The sequence below is a fragment of the Meleagris gallopavo genome, chromosome 4, assembly GCF_000146605.3.
Source record: "Meleagris gallopavo isolate NT-WF06-2002-E0010 breed Aviagen turkey brand Nicholas breeding stock chromosome 4, Turkey_5.1, whole genome shotgun sequence".
In the NCBI taxonomy this organism is placed as follows: Eukaryota; Metazoa; Chordata; class Aves; order Galliformes; family Phasianidae; genus Meleagris; species Meleagris gallopavo.
In genome coordinates this window covers 42319116-42344934 of record NC_015014.2, presented here as the reverse complement: position 1 = coordinate 42344934, position 25819 = coordinate 42319116, and the positions used below count along the sequence as shown (strand labels likewise).

Sequence of the window (25819 nt, the reverse complement as noted above, 5' to 3'; positions counted from 1 at the left end):
CTGATCATCCTTTGCTTCCCACTCTGTTCTGGCTACCGGGATTGCCAGGAAGGGGGGCAGTTACCTGAGTTGGTCTCAATGCAGTATGCACTCTAAGAGCAACTAAAGCTGTGAGATAATTGAATTAAGTCTGGACTACATAATCTCATTCCAACTTATTATCTGATTGTTTTGCTTGAATATCTGTTGTCAACTGTATAGGCAGGAAAATTCAGCCTCTGAAATGAGCCCTAGATAATGCTTTTGAATTCAGCTAGTGTTTTCAGTGACTTAACTCTGCTACTAAATAGGGAGGTTGTACAGTTTTGCACAGTTGTATTTCACATGGGAGGGACATTAGCTGTACTTATTGTAAACTAAGGGTCATTTGTAGGACTAAAGAGCTGCTCTTGAAGGGGAAAGGCTTGTTCATTAACACTACCTCAATATTTGTTTACATCATTGTGATGTTTATGCAGGTCCATGCCAGTAAGAATTTATCTGATTTTTCAGCTATGAACTCTGTTTTGTACGTTCACTAACGCTTTCCTATCAGGGTATGCTAACACAGCGAACCCCTTTTTGATGGATCTAAATAATGGAGCCAGAGAAGCCTGAAAGTGCTTCTTTCTCCACGTACACATTGTAATCTGGGAGGTGACTGGGAGCTGTGAGTTGAGGCTGCTAATTTTGCACAGATTTATTTCTGGAGAACTCAAAAGTTGTGTTACTGTATATTCAAAGAAAGACACGGTAAGAGCTCACAGCTGTGATGCTAGGAGATGGGTGCCTCAGTGACAGTAATTCAGTAGTGTTGGAATGGAACACTAATGAAGGAAATTTTGCGTGGTTGGTTTGTTTGTTTGTTTGTTTGTCTGCTTAATAAATGACAAATTACTACCTCCACAAAAGAAATAAGCAAGTGTGGAAAGTATGTGACAGTGCCTTCATTACTGTGGACATTTCTAATTGAGTGGAGCTTCTGAGTGCATGAGAAAACAGCTAGAAATGATAACTGTTGAGCAAGGAAAGTTTAGTTCTTGGCAACATACTGAGTAAATGACAAAGAATGATTAAAAGTGCTGCCATGTAGAATCAGGCTCATATGTTCTTGAATTTAATTTTTAAATAGCTTGGGTCTGTTCCCATTCAGAAGCCAAACCATTGCAGAAACGGATACAGTTTTTTAAAGACCACTTTCCAACTGCAGTGGTTATTTAATGTGCAGAAGGTCATACAATGCAAAAGGAGTCTGTAGAATTGTACAGAATACTCTTGCAGCTTATTATTTTTAAAAATCAACTCCAAATATATTAACTATGTGTATATAAATAGCAATTTCATTGCTGAAAAAAAAAAAAACAACAGAAAAAGCATTGTGTTGACAGACGTATTTTCTGCTTTTGTTTTTTTAGGTGGTTCATTGCCTCATGAAGAATCCTCACTGGTTGTGAATAAGGGAGAGGAATTAAGGCTGAAGTGCAATGAGGACGGACCCGTGACTTGGAATTTCCAGAACTCGGATCCATCAGCAAAAACAAGGATTTCCAATGAGAAAGAGTGGCACACCAAAAATGCAACGATCAGAGACATAGGCAGATATGAGTGCAAAAGCAAAGGGAGTATTGTCAACTCTTTTTATGTTTTTGTTAAAGGTAAATATTAATGAATTATTTTTGCTTCTCCCACCCTTTCTCAATCCCAAAGTAACAGGACAATAAATGCTGGAAGAGAAAATGAATTTGAGGCAAAGGGAGAGAACACAGTCTGATAGGAGAAAACTTCTTCCCTGTCCAGCAGACAAAAAAGTCATTGCTTGCAGTGGCTTTTTCATTGCTTCGAAGTTCTGGAAGAATTTTGTTTTACATCATTGTTGTTTTGTGGTGAGATATAATACCAGAGCTCTTGATCTAGAAGCCAATCAAGTGACCTAAGTCAGTTGTGTGTGTCAGTTGTACTGTGAGGAAACAAACAGTATGTATGGAAATGTCTTTTTTAATTCCATGCCATCCATCAATATGGAGTCATGTGAGGTTTGGCTCCCGGCTTTTGATTTATTGAGGCAACTAAGAGATTTGGCTTTTTGAGGCTGCACTCTCAGGGTTAAGCCAGCAGGTAACAAATAATACCTCTGCATCTAGCTCCTGATCTACCTTCTGTCTGCTCAGAAACGTCTTGGGGAAAAATGCCTCTGCTCTGATATGCTTTCCCAATCCTTTATTACCCTTCCTTTTTGTCCAGCATTTTATTCAGGTTTCTTTTGCACTTTTGTTGGCTCTTGATCTGTGGCTTCATCAGCTGTCCTCAAGCTGCCAATTTACTGACAGCTCGGCATTCCTGGCATTCTCTTTTCCTGGTTTCCCTTTTTCTTTCTAAGCAAGACAGTTGTTTTGTATCTGCTTGACCTAGCTCTGGAAATGTTGAGGGAAAGAAGTTCTACAGCTTCCACTTGCTCAGAGATAGCATTCCTCATCCAACAGCATTTACCTCAGAGAGCTTCCCTTGAAACCTGCCAGTCCTTTAGGAATTCCTGCAAGGCTATTCTTCAAGGCAGGGAGATACAAGCACAGCATGGTGAAGAGTGTCTTCTCAAGGAGAGATATCTGATATACTGAGCATACAGCTTACACAACTGCATAGCCCCTGAGTTGTCCAAATAACCATGCAGCTACCATGGATGATTTTTCTTGACCTTTTGTGTTTCTCTTAGACTATGACCAAAGGAAATCTGGCATATATTTTACCCATACATGACATATGTTGTTGACTTTATCTTCCATGACTGTTTTATGAAGGTCATGGTAATTATACCAGACAGCTGTGATCATAGATACATTTGTGTCTTCCATTATGCCAGTGACTCCTTCACCTTAGCATAGCAGGCAGCCCTCCCACTGAGCATGGTTACCAAAGCATCAGAGAAGCTGTGTAGTCCTCATGCAATTCGTTGTTAACTTCTTTGTCTTAAGGGTGTGAAAAATGTTCAAGCTTCACTTTGTTGGTTTCTTGACAGTAAATAGGATGGCCACTGTAGTGATGGTTCAGTGACATCTCAGGACACCTTGAATGTGCCATGAGTTCAGATACTTGTGAGGCTCTGTAAGCACCCCATATGCTTTATGCTTGTAAAGCTGAAAATGAAGAGAAAACTGGACCAAGAGTAAAGCTCTAGAAGGAGACCCTCAGTCCTGCACAGCCCCAAGTGACACGGAAGATGGTGGCAGGTCTTTATCTCATAGCTGATCTAGATCTACTTGATCACAAGGATGCTACAGTGTTGACAGACTGTAGGCACATACCTCTTTCACCTCTCTGCTTCAGCAGAAGGTGGCTATATCGCATCTACACTAGCAGTTTGTGCCCCTGCCCAAGTAAGTTCAGTGAAGATCCAGCTAGTTAAACGCTTTCATAAGAGATCAGGTTGTCTGTTCTTGATTTCAAGTCTTTTGAGACATGGGCAATGTCTTACATGATAAGTGTGTAAGCACTTCCACATCTTGTGCTGGAAATCTGAGGTAAGCAAAGAAGGCACACACCCAAAGTATGCTTTGGGTGGTGAGCTGTGAAGAAGAGAACATGAATACAAGCAGCTTTATTTGTACCAGGATTCCCTATGGAGAATCCTTTCATGTCTTCTGAATGTAAGGTTTCCCTTCCAGGAGGAGATAGAAGATGGAAAGGGAACTTCTCAGTGAATCTGCTTAACCCCACAAAGCGTTTTCTGAAATTTCAGCTGTCTTTTTTGCAGTGTTCTGTGTTCAGGAACACCTGTTTTTTTTCCCCTAAGGAGCCATGCTTTCCATAGAGTGAAGATATCATGGCTCTGTTTGTACTGGGAAGGAAGTGGACTCCAAAGAAAGCAATCAGTTATGTCTCTGTGAGGAAGGACATCTAGAAGAACCGTCTAGTCCATGATCCACAAGCTTAGGAGTTATATCTATTCACAGCTTGTCGCTGTGTAAACCAGAGTGCAGAGTGTGACACTTCAGATCTCTTCAGACAGGCTTTGCGTTTCCATTTCTGTTTGTGGTCTCAATTCTCTAGCTGTAGACTAATGCTTCAAAGATTTTAGTTTGTGCGTTCTTCCAGTATCAAAAGAGACTAAATCTACATCCTTATTCTCCTAGAAAACAGCTTTTGTAGTTAACAAACTTTACCTAAACACAATGTGCTTTGTATTCAACCTGATACTTCTTGTCTTAAACCAGATTAATATTGTTTGTCATCTGAACTTGCTTCTCTAAGTCTTCTCAGTTAAATCATGGCTTGTTTGATCTGTAGCCACTCAAGATGTACAAGGCCAGTTTTGTGAAAACAAAAACTTTTTCCTCTGTTTCTACAGTTCTAATTCATGCTACCTTGTAGGGAGGGCAGATGAGAACTGAAACATGCTTTTACAGAGTGTTTGTCATCTCATCATCCTTTTTTGTTGTGTTTGCTATTAATGGTCAGGTTCTTAGCATCTCAAGGTCATCAGCTGTGTGCTTGGCCAAGATGAAATGCTTTAGAGAAGTTATCTTGGAAAGAATTACCTGACGATTTTTCAGTCAGATATGCTGTTTGTATGTCTAGGTTCTTCTATAGAGGCTAAAAATACCCCTGGTTTAGGGAGGAGAGAGAGAGAAATTGTTTGGTGCTTCCTCTGGTAGAAATGTGTGTTGATTTAGATTATGTATTTTACAGAAGTGAAAACCGTAATTTTGGTGTTTTTCAACTTCCATTTGCTCATAAATTTCTTTGGAATCCTCTTGTGGGCATGAAACTTTACAGCTCTGCCACAAGCTAAAAGCAAATTACTTTTAATGGTCTGTGAAAATCTGTTTACTGTTGGTGAGGGTGGACGGTGGGGGTTTGGAGCTAAACAAGGCAAAAAAAAGAAATAATTTCCATCTCCAAACAAAGAAGCAGTGGGATTATTTTTAGTGCACATTATTCTTTAGTGTGTCTGGTACTGAATGCTACTGCACATCTCCTGTTGTGCTGCTCTTTTAAGACAAAAGTTAATGTCTCTTGGAAAACTTCAATTAGGTAATACTGAGTTTTATTGGCTGAATGTAAAACTTTCTTTGAAGAAAGTGCCCAGTTGCATTGTTAGGATGATCAGAAATACCCTCTACAGTGTCAGCTTTTCTAACAGGTCTTTGTGTTTCCTCACAGATCCGAATGTGCTCTTCCTTGTTGATTCTCTGATCTATGGGAAAGAAGACAGTGACATCCTGCTGGTGTGCCCACTAACAGATCCAGATGTTTTAAATTTCACCCTGAGAAAATGTGATGGCAAACCTCTCCCCAGAAACATGACATTCATTCCCAATCCACAGAAGGGTATTATTATAAAGAATGTACAGAGGTCATTCAAGGGCTGCTACCAATGCTTGGCAAAGCATAATGGAGTTGAGAAAATATCAGAGCACATTTTCCTGAATGTGAGACCAGGTAACACCAGAGTTTTTTCTTCTTATAGGGCGCCTGATTTTCACCTTCCCTTCTTAGGAGCTGAAGGGAGGTGCTCTGATGAGAAACTTCCCCTTGTGTACTGACTTTCCCATGGGTGGTGATTCTTCTGGGGACATATGGAGTCTTCTACTCAAAGCCTAATGTGCTTCCGCACCAAGTGATGGCTTTGTGGCATGTCTGACTGCTGCAGGCAGCAGCTGTGTGAGGGCACATGTTGTCTTGTGAGACTTGGATTGTAGCTGCTCTGAGCATTTTGTTTGGCTACAGTCACTTCTATCTTATGTTTAAGGTGATTTCCAGATGTTTTTTTCACCATTTAAGAAATGTGGGTTGTGCTGTTTAACTTGGAGTTAACCAGTGCCCTGAGGTTTGAACAGGCTTGTGCAGGCAAAGTGGAGATTTGTATGCCTGACTCATATGTCTGTTGCCCCAAGTGACAGCATGAAGAACCTGATGGCACTGAAGAAGGGAGATTAAGCAGATGCAGAGCTTGAGAGAGCACAGGGACATTGTTTATCTCTGTCTTCATGGTCATGACAGCAACTGTGCTCCCAGATCATGAGTGGATTGTGTTGGCTGCTAGATGTACCACTGACCTCTGCAGACCTGTAGATTAAGCCTTACATTTCACCTTTGCATACCCTGGGACAGTGGGTTTGGGAAGGAGGAAATCCCTGTGCTTTGCTGCAGTGTTTGTGTGGAGAGTTTGGAGCTTGCAATCATGCTGTGTGTTTTTAATCTACTGTGTAAATACTCCCAGGGGAAGCAGAAGAAGTGGTTCAGTAAGCCAGGCTGGATCAACTACATGACTTTACTCTCCATGTAGTTCTTGAGCTCCTTAAATAAAGTTATCACTTGCTCCAGCTGAGCATGCATCTTCATTGACATGTGTGGGAGATGCAGAGGCTGCATTGAGGTCTAGTGTGGGAGCATCCCTTGTGTGCACAGACATTTTCTGCGCTGCTTCTGCTGCTGCAAGTGCATCTCTGTTCACATGGCCATGGTGTCACATTGAGATAGTAGTTGTTGAATGGGGAGTGTTCGGTGGAGATCCCAGTGGCCATCCCTGTGTTTTCTGAGAGGCTTCCAGTGGGTTTCTCCTAGCTTATTTGATGAATGGTGCTAGGAGTGGGTGATGGGCAGCCGCCTTGTGTATCAACCCTGGTGCTTGTGAATGAGGGCTGTCCTTCCAGCAGTGAGAAGAGGGGACATGGAGTTGTTTGCTTCATGGCTGTGGTGGTTTGACCTGTTTCAACCTGTGTTCCTCAGCTGTGGTTGGGCAGTAGGGGCTGTCTGAAGCCTGCACTTTGATATGGCAAATTGAAAAAGCCTTTTTCCTGGTTATTTGGAAATGAATACTGAGAATTTTAATGGATTTTAATGACTAATAAAAGATTTTAATTAAAGAGAACAAAAGTTTAATCTGTGCAGGCATCTCTGGCATTCTCCTTTGACTTAAAAAAAGTCAGGTCCATTCTTTCTCTGGTGTTTATTCTGTACCAAATTTTTTTCTGTTTTTTCATGGATGGCACAATTGACATGTCTCTGACATGGTAGAATGCAAGTTGTCCTATTGGTATATTTCACTTTTATGGGCTAGAAGCCTGTACTTGCTGGATCTAGTGGTGAATTCAGACAGCAGTGTGCTGGCTTGGAATCCGTTGCTGGCAGCCATCTGATGGTGCACAGCAGTAGGTGGCCTGCCTGCAGGACCAGGCACCATGTTCCCCTTCTGGGAAGAAGTGTTTAGTGAATGGAAGCATCTGCTGGAGGCCACCAGCAGCAAAACAATGCCATGGTGTTGTCATCCTCACTGTTGTCATTATTGTGCTGTAATGCCAAATCCATAACAGTGAGAAGTCCCACTTTATCCTTATCTAAAGTTTACACTTTTAGTAGGCAGTACTTCTGTAGTCATAACCATGACACTTAAAGCCTCCAGCCTGAGCTTCTGGTGCTGAACGACAGGAGAGGGGCCCATGAAGCAGGGAACTGTGCTGCGTACTCAGACATACACTACCCTGTTACTCTGACACAGGGAGTGCTTACGTCTAGCCCTTTTCTAAACAATGAGGGGCTTTATGGCTTTTTTTTTTGGTCCTTAGATGTTGCTGGCGGGTGAGAACACAGCATGCATTCGGCACTGGCTTCCTCGTGTCCCTTGGATACTGCTGGGGGGTGATTTTTTATGTGGGCATTTATATCTCAAGAGACCAAACATGGTTCTTTGTTCCCTCCCATAACTGCTTGCAGCAATATGAGGAAAACATTATTGTTAAAACATGAATGGACGCAAAACATGGCATTTTTCTAAGTTTTATATAATTTACTTAATACAACTACAAAGTCTGTGTCGGAGGCAGGAAGAAAGTCTGGAATGCCTTATCTGATACATTACAGTCACAATTTAAAAGTGAGTCTTCCTGCATAAAAGCCACAGTGAGAAGTTCACTTCTACCAGCACAAGCCTGGAGTCTCACAAGTGAGAAAAACTTAAAGAAAGTATTAAGAAAAGTAAATTGTGGAAGATCCAAAGAGGTAAAGAGCTTTGCTGGGATAAGAGACACGTAGTCCTCAAGTATACTTCAGTTATGACTGGGGTATAGCTAGCCCACAGGGTGACTTTTTCCTGAACAGACCCAAGTTGTGTAAGCACCTAACTTTCTGGTGACTGTGGTGTCACTGGCCATGGCTCTAGCTACCCCTGCTTCTGTGAATACTCATTGTGAGCAGAAGACATGGTGCTGTCAGAGGCAGGTGTGCTGAAAGCCTCGAGCTGCATGTGCCCTGCCTGGGGACAGAAGCTTCCAAGTAGGTCAACCTGCTTGGTATGGACCTGGCAGACAGTGCTTTGTGTCAGCTGCTCTATTTTATATTTCAAAGCTGCAGTTAGTGTAAGGCTGTGGTTTTTCGGTGACTGATCTTCACTGTGTTTTTAGAGTACAACATTTTAATTGCTGTCAAGGAATGAGTTGTCTCACTGATGGTTCAACATTTTCAAGTTTATCATGCGAGCTACTAAGCTCTAACAAGTATTACCTAACTTTAAATTTAATTTGAAGGGAGATTGAAGCAGAAATGTGCTTGTTGTGAAGAAACAAGTCTGTAATATGTTAAAGAAATTTGAATGCCTCTTGGAGGCCTGAAATTTTATTGGAAAGTTAATGACTGTTGATTTTTATCCCCCTTTGGAAACTCTGAAGCTAATGAAAAGTAATGCACTTCTAAATTGTTTTCCAGTTCACAAAGCTCTTCCAGTCATTACCTTATCGAAAAGCTATGAGCTTCTCAAAGAAGGGGAAGAATTTGAAGTTACATGCATAATCATGGATGTGGATAGCAGCGTACAAGCTAGTTGGATTTCTTACAAAAGTGGGGTGAGTGCCTTTAGCCTTTAGTATGCTTCAGTGCAGTACACAAACTGTGAACGTTCATGTGCTTGCCTTGCATCACTGGCGTGCGGTGGATTTGCTGCCTTCCCGAAGGGAAACATACTACAGACTGGTGTGGTGAGCGTTCAATGACTGTCCCATGCCCATGTGGGCCTTCATGATCACTGAGCATGGTTAGAGGGCTACCATCAGCACTGGCTTCTCTTCACAAACAGAAACTAAAGTTTGACTCTTCAATGTGAAGTTTAGGTGACCTCTGTTGGGCTGCCTAAATACAGAAGCACGGAGTGCCTACACATCACATTGCAATCAATGGGAGCTGCAAATATTAGCACATGGACTGCAAATTACATATTCTAGTCGTTATCATTAACAGAAAATACCTGCTAATTAGCATGGGATTGTATGTGACAGGAATAGTAGTAAGCAGTCACAGGAATGATTAATTCATTTAAATTATATGGTGTGCCTCACTAATTAGGAAAGTCCTGAAAAATGAACTAGTGAACTGCCTGTAGTGATCACTGAAGTTGCTGCTGACATGATGGAATTAAATTATTGACAATTTAAATATGTCAGAGAGTTAGCTGCTGGCAGCACAGCTCTGCTGAAGACCATCAACAGTGAGGTCCCCTCCCCTGGTCACCTTGATGCTTGAAACACAGGGCTGGGTTTCAAAAAACTATCTGTAAGAGAGGGCCCAGAAAACATCAGGCACTGGTTTGTGCTTAAGGGCACCTTCCTGGGGTATGCACCTTCTGGGCATACCCCAAAATTTAAACGAATTAAAAGCCCTTGTGAAGACCTATTGGTAACTTCTGCCATATATGTTCCTACGCTAATTGGCTGAACCTTTACTGTTAATACCAGTGACTTGAACACATCATTTTCATTGTACATGCGCATGTAAAAAAAAAGGCTTCTATGATTGTGTGGTGTTTGGATAAATAGCACAACCTCAGGCAAATAGCAAACTATGAGGCTCATTCCCTGGGGCCACGTATCTGGCACAGCTTCTCTCACTAAGTGCTTGTGGCGCTATAAATCCCATCACCCAGCTCTGAGGGCTAGGGGGGCACTAAGTGAACCAAAGGTAGCGTGGGACCTGCTAGATGGGGCTTCTGGTTCTTTGCCAAGGTCAACCGCAAGTCTTTCATTTGAGGACTGTCCTTCTTTTCTTGCTCCTCCCTCCGCCTTTTTGTGTTAGAATGTGACGAAACTGGAGTCTTATCTTAAGTTTTCATGCTTTTTCATTTTATGAGTAAAAGCCACGAAGAAAATATTTTTGGCTTAAAAAGTTTGACCTTTCTGTTCCTTCTGGTAAATAACAGGAGATGCTATTGTTTAAATACTGACTATCGTCACATTAAATTTGGTACAGGAACAGAATACATAAAATTCATGTATGAAGAATCTCTCCTGAATAGGTTAAAGGTAAGAAATTGAAAGGAGTTATCACCACTTTTGAAAACTGAGGACTTGCTGTAAGCGAACACTTCCACACAGAACAGATTTCTATTGGTGGTTCGTATAGCTCAGAAGGAATCAAAACTGTATAGAGAAAATAAAACTCAAACCATACTGTGTGATTCTGTGATTTGTTTGTACAAATAAAACCTTCTATCAGTTCCTCACCTTCATTGTCATTAAAAGTCCAGCCAGAGTGAGCTGGATCTGGCTTGGGCATGGCACCCTTTTCTCCACAGGACTGAAATATTTAAAGAAATCAGGCTTTCCGCTCTGTATTTTGGGCTGGTCTCTCTCAGGTGGGTTCTCTGGGTCTTTGTGGGACTGGAAGCACTCTATCTTGAAACATCAGATGGAAAAGCAGTGAAGTGCAGCATAGGTGTGCCCTAGAGTGGGGTTTGGAGTCGGGAAGAGCGAGGGGAAAGGGTAGAACTTGGGAAAGGACATTGTCTCTCAAAGACAGCTGATCACACTCTTGTTTTGCATGGAGAGATTCTAGTGACAGGTTTGTCATGATGGCTTATTATTCTGGTTTAAAGTTATGAATATTAATGTAGTGAAGTCATAATTACTTCTATTTTTAATTTATTGAGGAAAGATGCTGCATACACAATGTTTTAGATGTTAATTGTTTTTTTACCGACAGATTGTTACAAGCAAAAGCAGAAATGTGGGTGATTACGGATACGAAAGGAAATTAACATTGAACATCCGTTCAGTGGGAGTTAATGATTCTGGAGAATTCACTTGCCAAGCAGAGAACCCTTTTGGAAAAACCAATGCCACAGTAACCTTGAAAGCACTAGGTAAATAGTTCCTGTAGAAATCTTAACACTTCTAATTGTGGAAGGTGGAAAGTGAAGATACTGAATATATTTTCCTTCCTTTTCTCTTCTTTTCTCCAAACTTGAATGTGTAAGTTACTTCATTAAAAGGTTAATGCAGACTTGGTGCCATATGGGGGTGGTTCAGGAAGGGCTATGGAGTGTGCAGCTACTTCAATTTCTGCAGCCCTGTGCATGTTATTGGATTGCGATATTAGAACAACCACCCAACAGTGTACCCATCTCTCTGTTTTTTTCTTTCCTGGTTTAATTTAAAATTTAATCCAGTCTTAATGAAGCAAGTAATTTACGTTTGCCTAGTACTTTTCCTACGCTTTAGTAATTTGGCAGCACAAGTACAAAGCATATCTTCAGTACCTGCCTTCCAAGCATGGGAAATTTCACTGACATCGGCATGTCAATGTTTTTTTATTCAGGAGGAGCTATATACGTATTTGTATTTAAAATAATGCTTTGGGGAACATTTAAGTGTGTATAGGCAGCATGAAATGTCTCTGGAGCTCGCCACCGTGGTAAATCCAGCATCCATCACTTCCCTAGGTTTGGGGATCATATCCCTTAATAGTGAGCAAACTCCCCTCCACCCATTGTTTAACAGTGTCAGTTAGACCTCTGCTGCTATGTATTAGCTCATATGGAATACAGCGCAATTCAAATTTTAAAGCTGCCAAAAAATACTAACTTGATTGACTAATTAAGGACCTATGCTTGACAATTCTGACCAAGTCTGTGTAGTTGGTTAAAATAGTTTCAGTTCCTTAAGGACAAGACAACCAAGGGCAACTGAGACTGTAGCTGTGTGCCAGGCCTTGTATTCTCTTTCTTAGTAAATCTGTATTTCTGGAGACAAATACCCCCATAACGTTGCTTGATTTGCTTTCTCAAGTAGCCTAAAGAAAACAGAAGCACTTGTCTTCTGTGGATAGATCTCCAGCCTAGCTGCAGAATTCTGACTGCAGTTAACCTTGCTATACAATTTGAGGGGGTAGGGCTCATGACACATTTTCCTCTTTTTTTTTTATTTAATATAAGAGACTAGATTCATATGTAAAAGAGTGAAACTGTATTAAGTATGAAAGAAAATCTTTTCCCCGAGGAGAATAATGTGAAAGCTTTTGTTACAAGAGGAGGGAAGTTCTTACCTAGAATTTTTAGGACTACTATGCATGCAAATATGGTTTTAAAAAGGATTGACTTTGGGAAGTCTGATGACTAAAATAAAGCATAGCATTGTAGAAAGCAGAAGATAAACCAACAAGTTTGTATTTAGTAAAATATAAAGTTCGTGCTTAGTAAAAAATAACAGAGAAAAGCTGGAATATTTTATTTTTGAGATACTTTTCTCCCCAAAAACCTCTCAAATTTGTCCTAAAGTAAAATAAACTCTGTCTCCTGGTTTCCTTTCACCATTCATTGTCAATTTAGCTGTATCTTTCTAAACCATGCCAGCTCCCAGCATCATGGGAAGTGATCTGTAGAACAAACTGGAGGGACCCTGGAATTGTCTCAGAATCTAAATCACTGTGGCTTTAGTGTTAGCCAAAAGGTTTCAGATAAATAAGGTTATGTTGGTACATTTCCTGGTTACTTTTTGAAACGATTGGTTTATCTAACCATAAACAGTTTCTAGAACAGTGTTTTGGACATTGACAGAACAGTAATAAATTTTTTTGCAGGCTCTTGGATACCGTTTTGAATATGTGATTATACAGAAAACAGAAAAAAGGTCTCAAAGGGAATAAAAATCTTAAATTTCCAGATTTAAAACCACCTCTCTCTCCCCCTCTCTCTCTCCCTTTTTTTTTTTTTAATAATAGAAACTTTTATATCATACCTGCTTGCTGTGAGTATACATCTTCCTTTCTTAGAAACATCTGTCAAGTGCTCTGTCAGCTCCATATGGTCTCACCAAGGCCTGTTGCCTTCGGTTTTCATGAGCTTGGGTGCCCAGCTGGCCACAGCAGTTTGATCACCAGAAAGTGGGAAGAGGTAGTGATTTGAGATTGACTTGAGGCTAAATTCAAGCTTTCCCAGCTTTTTCAAGCTTTTTTCCTTGTTACTGCAGTCTGTCTGTCAGACTGATAATTCCCATATGAATTTGTATAATAGGACTGAAAAAAATTGTCTTTCAAAGTGAGTAATCCTGAAGCTGATGAGTTCGTTAATGAAATTATAACCACTGCAGTAAGGATACTGCTCCATGTGATATTTTGGAATGGAACTACACAGTGATAAATGGTATCCGCCAAAGAAAAGATTAAGACCCAGCAGTAGATGAACAGAAATGCCTTAGCTTAAGACAATTGCTATCCAGGCCTGTGGACTTAGTGCATTTTTCTCTAATTACAGTCTTTAATAGCTTCATTTGTAATGTCATTCTTAATTACAATTGAGAAAGAATCACTGAGTATTCTACTATGTTGTCATAAGTGATCAATTTATTTTGCTCTTTTTTTAGTATTTCTTTTGTGCCATACTGTTAGTGACTCTGATTTTTTGAAAAAATGTAAACACTGGAGTAGGATCAAGCACGTTTGCATTCTTCCAGAAGCATTTAAAGGCTATTTATCACCAAGAGATGGAATCCTTTATGTTAAAGCATGTGAGGTTGCTTTGTTCTGTGCCTCATTGTTACCATTGTTAGTGGTCTTTGTTTCAGCAGGTGAGGGCTCAAGTTATGCTTAGTAGATCAGGTTTCCTGTTTCACAGTTGAATGTGTGATCACTGATCTTGAAGTAGCGTAAGTGTGGTTAGAGTGCCAGCAATCTCCTAAATGGCCCTGAAATTGTTTTTCTTTTCCTATTATGGCTATCAGCTAAAGGATTTGTCCGTTTGTTTGCAACAATGAATACCACAATTGACATAAATGCAGGACAAAATGGAAATTTAACAGTTGAATATGAGGCGTATCCAAAACCGAAGGAAGAAGTCTGGATGTACATGAACGAAACATTACAGAATTCGTCAGACCATTATGTCAAGTTCAAGACTGTGGGCAATAACAGGTAATAAGAACGGCTTTAAGTGCTATTGATTTCACTTTGAAACAGCAAACTAGAGTCTGCTCCAAAAAAGATGAAAGTGGAGGTGGCAAGAAAATTGTTTCTGAAAGGTCTTGCCAAAATGAGGCTTACTGCAGTACCTGGTGTGAAGTCTGCCAGCCAAGGTGTGGAGTAGTGCTGAGCTGAGTGCACCATCTGAGGGACCAGCGTGCCTCCCAACTCACCTACATGATGCCATTGCTGCCTGTAAGCTAAAATAAGAATTCAGTTTGAACGCGGAGGCCCTGCACCATCACACAGTGTATGCAGAAGATGGTGCACTACTAATTTATGTCTTGGCTTTTTGTGCAGCAATTGATGGCAAGTTCTGAGCATTGCTAATGCTTTTTTTTCTCTGCAGTTATACTAGCGAACTTCACCTTACCCGATTAAAAGGAACAGAGGGAGGCATTTACACATTTTTTGTGTCCAACTCAGATGCCAGCTCCTCTGTAACATTTAATGTCTATGTGAAAAGTAAGTGAACAGTCTGAAATATTTCATTATCACAGTAATTGTATTTTATACAACATAATGTATGCACAAGATGTCACAGTGTGGTTCAGCATATGAGAGGCTTTCTGAAGCGAAGCACATGCTGCAAAACTATTTAAATGTCAAGATATAAAAGTGCAGAGTACTTACACAAATCCACCTACTATCCAGTGTGACCTTACGTTCTGGCAATCATCCTCCAGAGGTTACTGGAGAGCAGACAGATAATTTATACAGGAACAAAAAAAGTAGCACTTGGAAAGGTGGTCTCAAAAATGAGCCATGTACCATAAACCTTTGATAATTTAAGGTGGAGCAGGAGCTAGAAGGATTGCATACATATAATTTGCATTTTTGGCTGCCAAGTTAAGCTACTAATTTTCTTCAAGTTGTTTGAGTTGGATGTACAATTTGAAAATTGTAAGCAGAACCATTCATTTGTGCCTTTTGGCATCTAAATACTTCTTCATCATAATATAGATCTCCATTGTTTTAGAGAAATCTGCATAGCTTTACCAATGCACATGCTGTTGTCTTTATGTACTTGTAAAAAAAAAGGGATCAACCTCAGTTCCAAAAAGTATTCTTCAAGGCAAAAGTTAAACTTGAAAATGAGTTAAGTGAAACCTTCAGGAAGCTGCCCTTTATGGCAGAGCTATCCTGTTAGAGAATTTCTTACTCTCAGATATTGGCAGCTGCTAAAGGCAAAGACTAAGGATGGTACGCAAACTGGAGAAATTAATGCAAGGTAGATAGTGATGCCTTCAAGCCTGGGACAACAAAAAGTACAGGAAGTGTAGTATATGCTGCAAATATGTTGTTGCAATGCTTTAGCAGTAATAGGTCTTTCTCTGGGCGTGGGCTCATGCGGACGACCATTGAGACTTCCACATATTCACAAAATCCTAGATATTAATTTCTGAATTCTTCCCATTTGACAATGAATATCAGCATCTGAAACATCAGTGATGTATTTGCAGTGCTGTAGTTTGGGTCTAGAAATGTCATTTGTACTCCTTTTGGAACATGGCGTTTCTTCAGTTCTCCATAAATGCAGTCATTTGTGTTGTGCATTTCACTTCCCTAGTTATGATTTTTGAGTTGAGGGCACTGGCAACCTCAGCTATCCTTTGCCATGTTGAATGAGTGTGGATCACAATCAGAAGGGGGAATTTGACTGTTGTAGAGATTAATGGAGCTAAGTACTGAGCTAGTCGTTTACTTTCTGGGTAGAAATGGAAGAAATCACAGGTTGTCTGTGGAGCCATCAGTTCCCGGGAGGCTGGGTGATATTTCCCAACTTGCAGCATCATATATGTGCTGGGAGCAGGGCACTGTGGGCTCTTTTGGCTGCTCAGGAGCAATCTGGGCAAAATAACTTCAAAAAACGGCGGCAGTTTTGTCATCATCAGATGCCAGTTCTCAGTGTAGTTGATAAAGGCTGAAACCCCTTCAGGTCGTGGTCAGGGAACCACACTAGGAACAGCACGGTGAAGCATTATGGCCGTGGCAGGAGAGAGTGTGCATGACTTAGTTTTGAAAGGCTTGCCTGTGCAACCAGCAGCATTCAAGTATCATTCATTCTTGCTTCAACATGGAAGTTATCAACTTGGAAGTCTTGAAAGCAGTAAGATTCAGATAAAATGAAGAGATTGAAGCCACCTCAGCAGAGCCTACCAACGTTGTTGAAATGGATGGATTCGATGCACTTGGCTCAGAAGGAGTTTCTTTTGGTGTTTTGACTCAACTACTGCAAATATTTTTTCCTTTTGAAAAGGGAAATTGAAGCAGATTGATCCCTCGAAGAATATGTTTTTAGGAAAAATAACCTCTTTTCAGTAGCATGTAAGATGCTCATCACTTAGGTGTGAAACACAAACTGCAACAACAAAACATTATTTCAGATAGCAGAGTAACTGCAAAAGGTTAGTCAAGTGGGGGTGGGACAGATGCTGATTTAATCATGTGTCCTGATTTGGCCTTGCCACTGGGAACTGTGCATAAATAGCTGGGATCTAGCTTCTGCTGTTTACGAGTCTGGCTCAGGTATGTAATCAGCAGAAAGCAATCAAACAGGTAAAACAGGATTCATAATCAGGGGGATATCTTCATGTAAACACAAATCGATGCTGAAGCGTTTGCTGAAAGATGTGAAAAACCCTGTGCAGAAAGACTTTAAACACATTTAGCAATTGCATAGGCTAATCTGAAACAATACTAAATTGTTAAAGTGTAGTCAGTCATAGAGAGTGTTACACAAACTAGGGAGGGAAGGAAGGAGCTTTGAAATTAGGAGCCAAAGGGAAAATTACAACTTGACAAGCAGTATGCTGAACTGAGCTACAATTAAAAAATTGTACAAATCTCCAGAGTGGCAAGTTACCATGCATCTAGCAATTAGTGGAGGAATCTTCAAGCTGGTATCTGTGCTTAATGCAAAATAATATCTGGCTATAATTATAGTCAACAAAATACTATCTATGCAGTTGGGGATCGTGCTGCAGAGAAAAAACTGGTCACGGCGTTAGAGGTCATGTGAAGTTCGGCATTTTTCCTGTCGTTGCAATATGCGCTGAACAAATGGGGAGTCACTGTGGTGCTGTGGAAAGATTTGGTCCGGTCCAGAAAATGTGGCTGCAGAAGGAAATCTCTCTATGTGCTGATAGAAATTACCTATTAAATGTTAGTTTTTAAACATTTGCTTTTCTGTGCTAATTATGAAGAAATTGGTAATAAAAAGCAACTGAACCCACAATGTTGTTATACAGAGCACTGCGAATTGACCTCTTTCTCTCTGAAAGAGAATTGACCTCTTTCAAATCTTTGCTACGTTCAGAATCAACACTGATAAGAACTGAAAATCAGAAATGGTGAAATGAGAAGTTCGGGGCATCTTTAAGAGAGGACTGCAGGTGCTGGGACATAGCACAAAATTCTGTGGTGCTGTGACACGCTACCTGACACACGTCATATACCTAAGCACACAGTTACAATTTCACAATTCAATCTTGTTGATAGGAGATAGGAAAGCTGAATTTCATATAATCCATGAATACTAAGACTGTGTGAGATACTGCCTGCTATCAAAAAAGTTCTGCTCCAAATGAGTAATGTTGAAAACCCGTCTCAAAATTTTGCGACAGTGTTTGGTTCTGGGTGGTTTGCATAAGACACAGCATGCGGATTTAGAAATGAAAGAACATTTGGTTCTTGTAACATGACTCATGAGGAGATGCTACATTATTGAGAGTAGATGTGTGTTTTATTGCCTCCAATTTAATCAGCAAGTAGAATATTCATTAAAAATGGTGTGCAGTCTTGTCACATGGATTTTATCTGAAATAAATTGCTTTTTTCCACAGTTGTCAATAGAGTCTCACAAGTTCCTACAGTATTAGAAACTCATCTTAGATTTCTGTAAAGTTAACAGACTATTAATTTGTGCCAAGTGAGCAATATCTTGGCATATAGTCTGACTTTGCTATTGTTGTTTTGTTTTTTTTTTTTAATTTGGAAGGAAGCTAATATAGCTGTGGCTTCGAATTCTAGTTCTTCAAGAAATAAATCATCCTAATATTCACCAGAGTCATGTAGGTGTTGTCCTTGCCTGAAGGCCTGTGACTTTGGGCTAATGACTGCAAAATCCACCTAATTGCTTTGTTTTCCCATCATACTTAACACAGCAGCTCTGAGCTGCATGCAGCACCAGCCCCAGTGCAGTGACAGGGAGTGCAGCATCATAGCATAGGGCACCAGCTGGCTGCCTTGCTGTGTAAACTACCAAAGCAATCAGAAATTACAGCTTGGGCAGCTAATATAGCCAGCCAAATATCGGCTTCCTCTACGTGCGGCATTTCAGATGGTGAGCCTGTTAGGCCAGTGTTTTACTGGGATACGTGCCCTCTGTGGGACAGGGATAGGCATCGGTTGCATTGCGCTGCAGTTTCTTTTCTGACTGTGGTGGTAATGTTTAATGGAGGGCAGATGCAGGAGAGGTGGAGTTTGACAGGTGTAGCACACACAGCTGTGGATAAACTGTCCTTGTTAGAAGCTGGTAAAGTTCCTCTGCAGGAACTGGAACTGCCTTCTTGTTTAAAACAAATACTTTGTTCTGTACAGCTCTTGGCTTTGCTCCTGTAGGATCTTTCATCTGATCAAAAACATTGAGGAGATAAAGTGCTCTGAAATCCAACGGAGGCATTCAGTGTAAGAACAGAGATTTTCACAGCTGGTCAGTGCTGCAGGACCGTGGGAAGCTCAGTTCCCCTGACTCTATGGGTAGTAACACACACAAGTTACTGGGGTGATGAGCATGTGGCAATGCAAATTCTGTGTTCCTTTAACGCAAGACTCTCATTTGTGTGTGTTGCAGCAAAACCGGAGATCCTTACCTTGGATATACTCAGCAATGGCATTCTTCAGTGTGTGGCAGCTGGATTCCCAGCCCCTACCATTTACTGGTATTTTTGCCCAGGAACTGAACAGAGGTGAGTTAAGTAACCAGAGTCTTCAAAACCTATTCTAGATACAACACACACTAACAAACAATTAAAAATTAAGACTGAAAAATGACTTGGTAGCAGTTACATTGCAACACTGTCTTTATCAGTTTAAGTATTGCATTATTTGCAGTGGTTTGAGGGGAAGGGAGCAGCATTTTGCTGTGGAAAAGTTAAAGCCGAACTTTCTCTCTGCTGCAGGCTAGCTAATGTTTATATCTGTTTGGCCTCAAATGACACACATTCTCTATCCAATTTCACAGAATGACAGTCACAGAATCACTTGTGAATACAGCTGTTATCTTTTGTCTTATTGTGTAATGATATAATTTTTCAAGACATAAAGTAATTAGATTTCTATTCACATGAAGCGTCTGACAAGTAAACAAGTCTGACATTATTATGTGTAAAGCCTGATGCCACATTTCCAAAAGGCTGCAGAGTTCCACTGCATGTGAAGTGAGCATCTGTGAAGCACATTTTCAGATTTTTGTTGGCTTGCACTGTGGTTGCAAATCTTAGACTAGCAAGTCATGGATCTCCCACCCGCATCGTTTCATTGGAACAGGTTGCCTAATGAAGTTGTGGTAGCCCCCTTGCTGAAAGCATTCAAGGCCGGGCTGCATGCGGCTTTGAGCAACCTGATCTAGTGGGAGGTGTCCCTGTCTACAGCAGAGGGTTTGGAATGAGATGATCTTAAAGGTCCCTTCCAACCCAAAGCATTCTATGATTCCATGATTCTATGCAGGTTTAATGGTTACAAAACCCATAGTGGACTTAAGAGTATGTACCCCTAGCCAGCAGCAAGTGCAGACCTCAGAGTGTCCGTACAGCTTGTTCCATCAATTTCACTCGCTACATGGAAGATAAGAAGGCATTGTGAGTGGGATAAGCTTTTAGGATAAGATCTTCAACTGAGTCTCATTGTGAAGCCGTGTTGTTTGAGTTGCTGGTGGTCTGCCTTTGGCTGCCTGCCATCCCAGCAGCACCAGTCATTCATTCCTGAGAAAGCAGTCTTCAGCAGGTAACTGACAGCATTGTTTTTCCCAGGTGCTTTGACTCACCAACGATATCCCCCATGGATGTGAAAGTCAGTTACACAAATTCATCGGTGCCATCCTTTGAGCGGATCCTGGTTGAGAGCACTGTTAATGCCAGCATGTTCAGGAGCACTGGTACCATCTGCTGTGAGGCATCCAGCAATGGTGACAAGAGCTCTGCTTTCTTCAACTTTGCTATTAAAGGTAATGTCTGGAGTGAATGCCGGTGCTGTCCACCTCTTGCTGTCATGCAAGAATTCATCTTTTAAGTGTGTTGCCTTTGCCACAATAAATTTTATGGTTGCGTGGCTGAATGTATGAGAATATATTACAATACGAGGTCTGCCTGTAAAAGCATCACCTTCTCCTTTCAGTTAATAATTTGTGGTAATAATCAGACTGCAGAGCAGTAGTTAGCTGGTTTTCTTCTGCCTGTGCAGTGTGATCTAGACCAGGGACGCACCACCTGCAGCATGGCACTGGTCTGCCTTCTCTCTATCATTTTTTCCTCTCCTGTCTTTGTTTGACTGTCTAGGTCCTAAACTCTAGGCCATGATCTCCTTCAAGATTTTTGTCTGGCTTTTATCACATCTCAGGAAAATGTGGTCTCAGCATTGACTGGAGAGTAAGGGCTCTGCTTTTGTAAAAGGAGTAACATACTGCAAAAGTACTCATGAGTTTTGTAGCAGTACTGGTGGGTTTGTAGGGAAAAAAAAGCACTAGAGCATAGATGACTCAAAATGTGTTTGTAAATCTCTGCTTGCTTTGGAAAAAATTGCATGTTCTGCTGATGCTTTTTTTCTCAAATACTCAGTTATAACATACAAATAAGCTACAGTCAGGGTAGAGCCATATTCCTTCTCGATCCTATACAACCTCTGCTTTCAAAGACTGGGTTGTAGAGATTGTTTTCGGAAGAGGAAAAGAGAAATTAGGATTTAGGAAAAGTCTCCTAACTAAGCTTCCTTCTTTGACTGTAAGCTAAGATTAGCTGATCTCAGTGTCATGCCTAGAGCTAAGGCTCTAGGGAAGCAAAGGATGTGGATTCTGTGCCAAGGCCTTCCTACTATATCCTAAAGATGGACTCTGATGGACTCAGAGCACTTCTGGGAAAGTGGAAACCTCAAACGATGTTACACAAGGAAGACTCAAGGAAAGCTTTTTCACTTGATTGTTTTTAGGGTATTTTTTCCTTTTCAGTATCTAGGCAAGATTTTCTCTGTTTTTTTTCTAGAGCAAATCCGTACCCACACCCTTTTCACACCTTTACTAATTGCGTTTGGGGTCGCCGCTGGACTGATGTGCATCATAGTCATGATCCTGGTGTACATATATTTGCAGGTAAAATCAACAGCTTCAGTTGAGTTAAGAAAGAGTGGGAGCTCCCTGGGAGAGTGTCAGTACTGACAGCTGTTCTCTTTCCTTCCCAGAAACCCAAATACGAAGTCCAGTGGAAAGTTGTTGAAGAAATAAATGGAAACAACTATGTTTACATAGACCCAACGCAACTTCCTTATGATCACAAATGGGAGTTTCCTAGAAACCGGTTGAGTTTTGGTTAGTTTATATTGATTTAATTCCATCTGTGGGGTGAAATCTGCAGGTCTCATATGAGACCTTGGTCAAACATAGCAGGGTTTTGTCAAAAAGATGTTGTGCAGGAATGCAAATAGTGATAATTGCTCATATTTACTGTGGAACACAAAGCAAACAGATGTATCTACACTAGCTTCCCTAATACCGTGAAACAAAAGTCTAATCCCCTCCCGAAAAAGTGCTTCAATTTGCTACACGGTGTATTGTTTTACTTTATTAGGTAAAACCCTTGGTGCTGGAGCTTTTGGAAAGGTTGTTGAAGCCACTGCTTATGGCCTATTTAAATCTGATGCCGCTATGACAGTAGCAGTGAAAATGTTGAAACGTAAGTGGCTGTCATCTGCTGCCCAGTTTTTTCTATCTTCCTTCTGGTAGGTGCTATTTACTGAGCATTGCATTTTGCCTTGCAGCAAGCGCCCATTTAACTGAAAGAGAAGCCTTGATGTCAGAGCTGAAAGTTCTCAGTTACCTTGGTAACCACATTAATATTGTGAATCTACTTGGAGCTTGCACTATCGGAGGTATAGTATCAGCAGATTATTGATTATTTCTGCTTTTTTTATTGTTGGAAGGAATAACCTTGCAAAGGAGAACCACTGCTGCTAAGTATAAAATTCTTAAATACATGTATTGCATAGGCAGGTTGCAGATCATCACAGCTGTCATCTGTGAATTACTAAATCTAGGTTTAAGGCTCATCCTAAAAACAATGATGAGACTGCTGTAGGTGCAGCTGAAAATGAAGGCTGTTGTTATTCTCCTTGTGAGCCATTGTGTGTTTTTTTGGAGAGTCTACAAAACTTAAGGTATTTTTCCTCCATCACTCTGTTTCTCATGAATGAGAAGAGATATGTGAACTTGCTGTTTTCCAGGGTGTGCAGTCAGCAGCCCTGCTGCGTGCAGCGTTCCACTCTGTGTGGGTTGCAAGTATATCTGTTAAGGTACCAGAGTCACAAAGCCTGAAAGGTAGAAAGCTGAGAAAAAGGATTTCCCAAATAAACCCAAGTATTTTGTATTTAATATTAACTTCAAAAATAAATATAAAAATAAGAAACTTTAAAAAGTTTATTTTCATATATAATAAAAGATACCAAACAGCTGCAGTATGTGATACAGAGTGATGCTGTCCCATATTTTTAACTCAGGTGCTTTCAAGTATGAAAGTTGGTGGTGTTTCTTGCACAGATATTTGCTCTTTAAGTTTTTTTCTTCATTTTTCAAAGAAAATGAGCTTGTAAGAATTCGTAGCTTTAGGTAGATGCGAAATGTTTCTTACTTTCACTTATAATGATTTAAAAATAGGCTGAAGCGATTTCAAGTAGTCGACAAAGCAGAGCTGCTGGCTCGAGTGTACGTCTCTGACAGCTGAAGGAATGTGGTCTGGGAGCAAATCCCGCCACAAAAGCTGTATTCTCTGTTATAAAAGCTGTAATTATTAACTGCAGAAAAATGGAAATAAACTGTTGAGGTTAAGAAATGGTGGTGCAGAATAACCTTACAGATGAAATAACACGTAGCGTGATTACACATTCAAGGGCCATAGCTGCAGTCATTCACTCAGAAAACGTATATTTGATCTATAAACATCCGTGCTGGAGATGACTTGATTCTCCTTTCCGATTTCATTTTAATATTCTAAGACCTTGTGCAGTGTAGTTTTCTGTCTCAGCAGGCTGTTCTATGTGAATGATTTTTCTTATTATACTAAGGAATATAACACTCTACATCATTTCCAAAACATCACTGAAGGAGTGTGAAGCTCTACTGTAAACAGAAGTGAATCAAAAGGATTAATGTTTGAAGCCTGAATTACTCGAACGTTTGGAACAAATAACTTCCTTCAGGAAGTGAGCAAAATCAAACAGATGTGTCTGGCCAGAAACATTATCACAAGAAGAAAGAGAAAAAGACTTATTTGTTTAATTTTTTTGTACAATGCAATTCTACTGGGGAGGGTGGAAATTAATTGGGAGTGACACAGCTTTCGCTGGACAATAGCTACTTGCCTGTGAAAGAGAAGAAGCTGAGTCGCTTGTCTTAACTTTTCGTGTTTAGTCAGTGTAAGGCGTTGTGATTGTTAATAGACAAGTCTGTGTGCTTTGCTGAATGGTATCTTTATGTAAGGTTTTCTGCTTCGGAAATAATGCCCACCTGCTTTCTCGACCTCGTGTACATCTACAGGGCCCACACTGGTCATTACAGAATATTGCTGCTATGGTGATCTCTTAAATTTTCTGAGGCGGAAGCGAGATTCATTCATTTGTCCAAAGCATGAAGAGCACACAGAAGCAGCCGTTTATGAGAACCTTTTGCACCAGGCAGAGCCCACAGCGTAAGTGTGACCTGCCAAAGTGTGTGTGTGTGTGTGTGTTCAGGAGATTGAGAAGGAGGAGATGCTGAGGTTCATTAGGGATGAGGAATTGGGAGGACCCTTTCATGCACCAGACTTTGAAGGTTCTTTGCTGTGTAAGGAAACAATTTCGTTAAAGAGATGACTTGTACAGTGGGTGGCTTATTCTAACAGAGCTCAGTTCATTGTATACACTCTGTGTTTTACTTCTTTGTCAAATTTCCTGTAGTTATTTCATGCAGCTCCTTGGCTCTGATCTTCATATCTGTTTGTGTTTGTCATTACTGTTAAACATTGGCAGTGCTCATTTAACATCTTGAATAACAATCCCCCCAGTGTTATGGTGTTAGTATTCTGGGTTCTCACAAGTTCCTGCCTTCAGAAATGACTTTCTACATCCCAAACAGTGTAATCCAGTGTTTTAAGCGAGCTGCCACTGGTAACCCATTAGATTGTGTGGTGCCCTAACCTGTATCACCATTCAGAGATTGCTCTTCTGCTTTTATTTTTCAGTTACTTCATCTGCATATGTTTAGCTCTTCTGTTTTAGATACAAGCCTAAGTTCTGTGTACATTTCCAAGCAAAGTTCCTGCTAACCTCCTTCCTTTTGCAAAGTGAGAGATATGTAATTTACCAACCTGGGCCTGTGACAATACCTATCCATTTTTATTTTCAGTCCATTCACTGCCCCAGTGGGCCCATCACTCTTAATTAGCAGGCACAAAAGAGCCAGGAAGCCTCTAAGGAGGTGTTAAAGTCCTTTCTTACAGCTAGGCCTAATACTGGTGAAGCTGTTTGTGACAACGTGTGGATAACTGGTGATGCCAGGGGCACTGATGCCAAAGTAACCATGAACACACAGATTTGAGTTGCTACAGTGTGTGTGTCCTCTTCTCAGTGCAGGAATCCCGTTTGCTTGAGCATGTTTTGTAAACTGAGGTATTAACTAGAAGGTATTGTCCAAATTCTTTTGTTAGTATTTACTGCAACATTGCAGCTGCTGAATGCTTCAGATTTGTTTGTGGCTTAGTGGTGACTAAAGCTGTTAGTGATCTCATCGCTACTTTCCATGTTAGCTATGTGGCTGCATTTATTGTTCATAAACTTGAGGATCAAGGACCATGTGTGTGAGTTCTAATGGCAATAAAGTGAACTATGCTGATATGCATCCATCATTTCCAAAGGGGCACACTTATGTATGTATAAAATGTATAGCATAAAAATATATACATTTGAATTATATATAACAATAAGAAGACCTAAAAAATGTAGGAGATAACTGTCTCGGGCCTCATGTAATACTTGTGAATCCCCTTTGGGACTCAGGAAGATCCAAACTAAGTATTTTTTACCATTCATCTTCTGCATTTCAACTACCACCTCATTTGCAGAAACATGCTGATAGAAGCCAGCCTAAGCAGAAGAAGGAAGCAATAACAAGTCCCATGAAACATCTGGTCATTCATTTATAGACTGAAGGCTAGAACAGTATAGATACAAAAGACTTTGTTTGCTTTCCTGAGCCAAACTCCTAACTTTGAGGTATTTTGTTAACTGTACTGATAAACCTCTCTCTATGTACAAGCCTTTTGTCATCTTTGTTACATGCCCACGATTCTCCAATCATTTATAAAGCATTATATTCAGAAGGTTGGTG

General features: G+C 40.6%; 1 protein-coding gene across 1 annotated transcript in view; it reads left to right on the top strand.

The window, feature by feature from the left end:
* The window catches only part of KIT (KIT proto-oncogene, receptor tyrosine kinase), a 51982-nt gene that overhangs the window by 15244 nt on the left and 10919 nt on the right, over window positions 1-25819 (top strand). Inside the window, exons 3-15 of the mRNA XM_031553275.1 lie at window positions 1395-1634; window positions 5137-5415; window positions 8677-8813; window positions 10942-11101; window positions 13956-14145; window positions 14543-14658; window positions 19049-19163; window positions 20226-20419; window positions 21450-21556; window positions 21646-21772; window positions 22032-22136; window positions 22222-22332; window positions 23993-24143. Coding sequence (XP_031409135.1) covers window positions 1395-1634; window positions 5137-5415; window positions 8677-8813; window positions 10942-11101; window positions 13956-14145; window positions 14543-14658; window positions 19049-19163; window positions 20226-20419; window positions 21450-21556; window positions 21646-21772; window positions 22032-22136; window positions 22222-22332; window positions 23993-24143 — 2032 coding nt within the window. The remainder of the gene's footprint in view (window positions 1-1394; window positions 1635-5136; window positions 5416-8676; window positions 8814-10941; window positions 11102-13955; window positions 14146-14542; window positions 14659-19048; window positions 19164-20225; window positions 20420-21449; window positions 21557-21645; window positions 21773-22031; window positions 22137-22221; window positions 22333-23992; window positions 24144-25819) is intronic.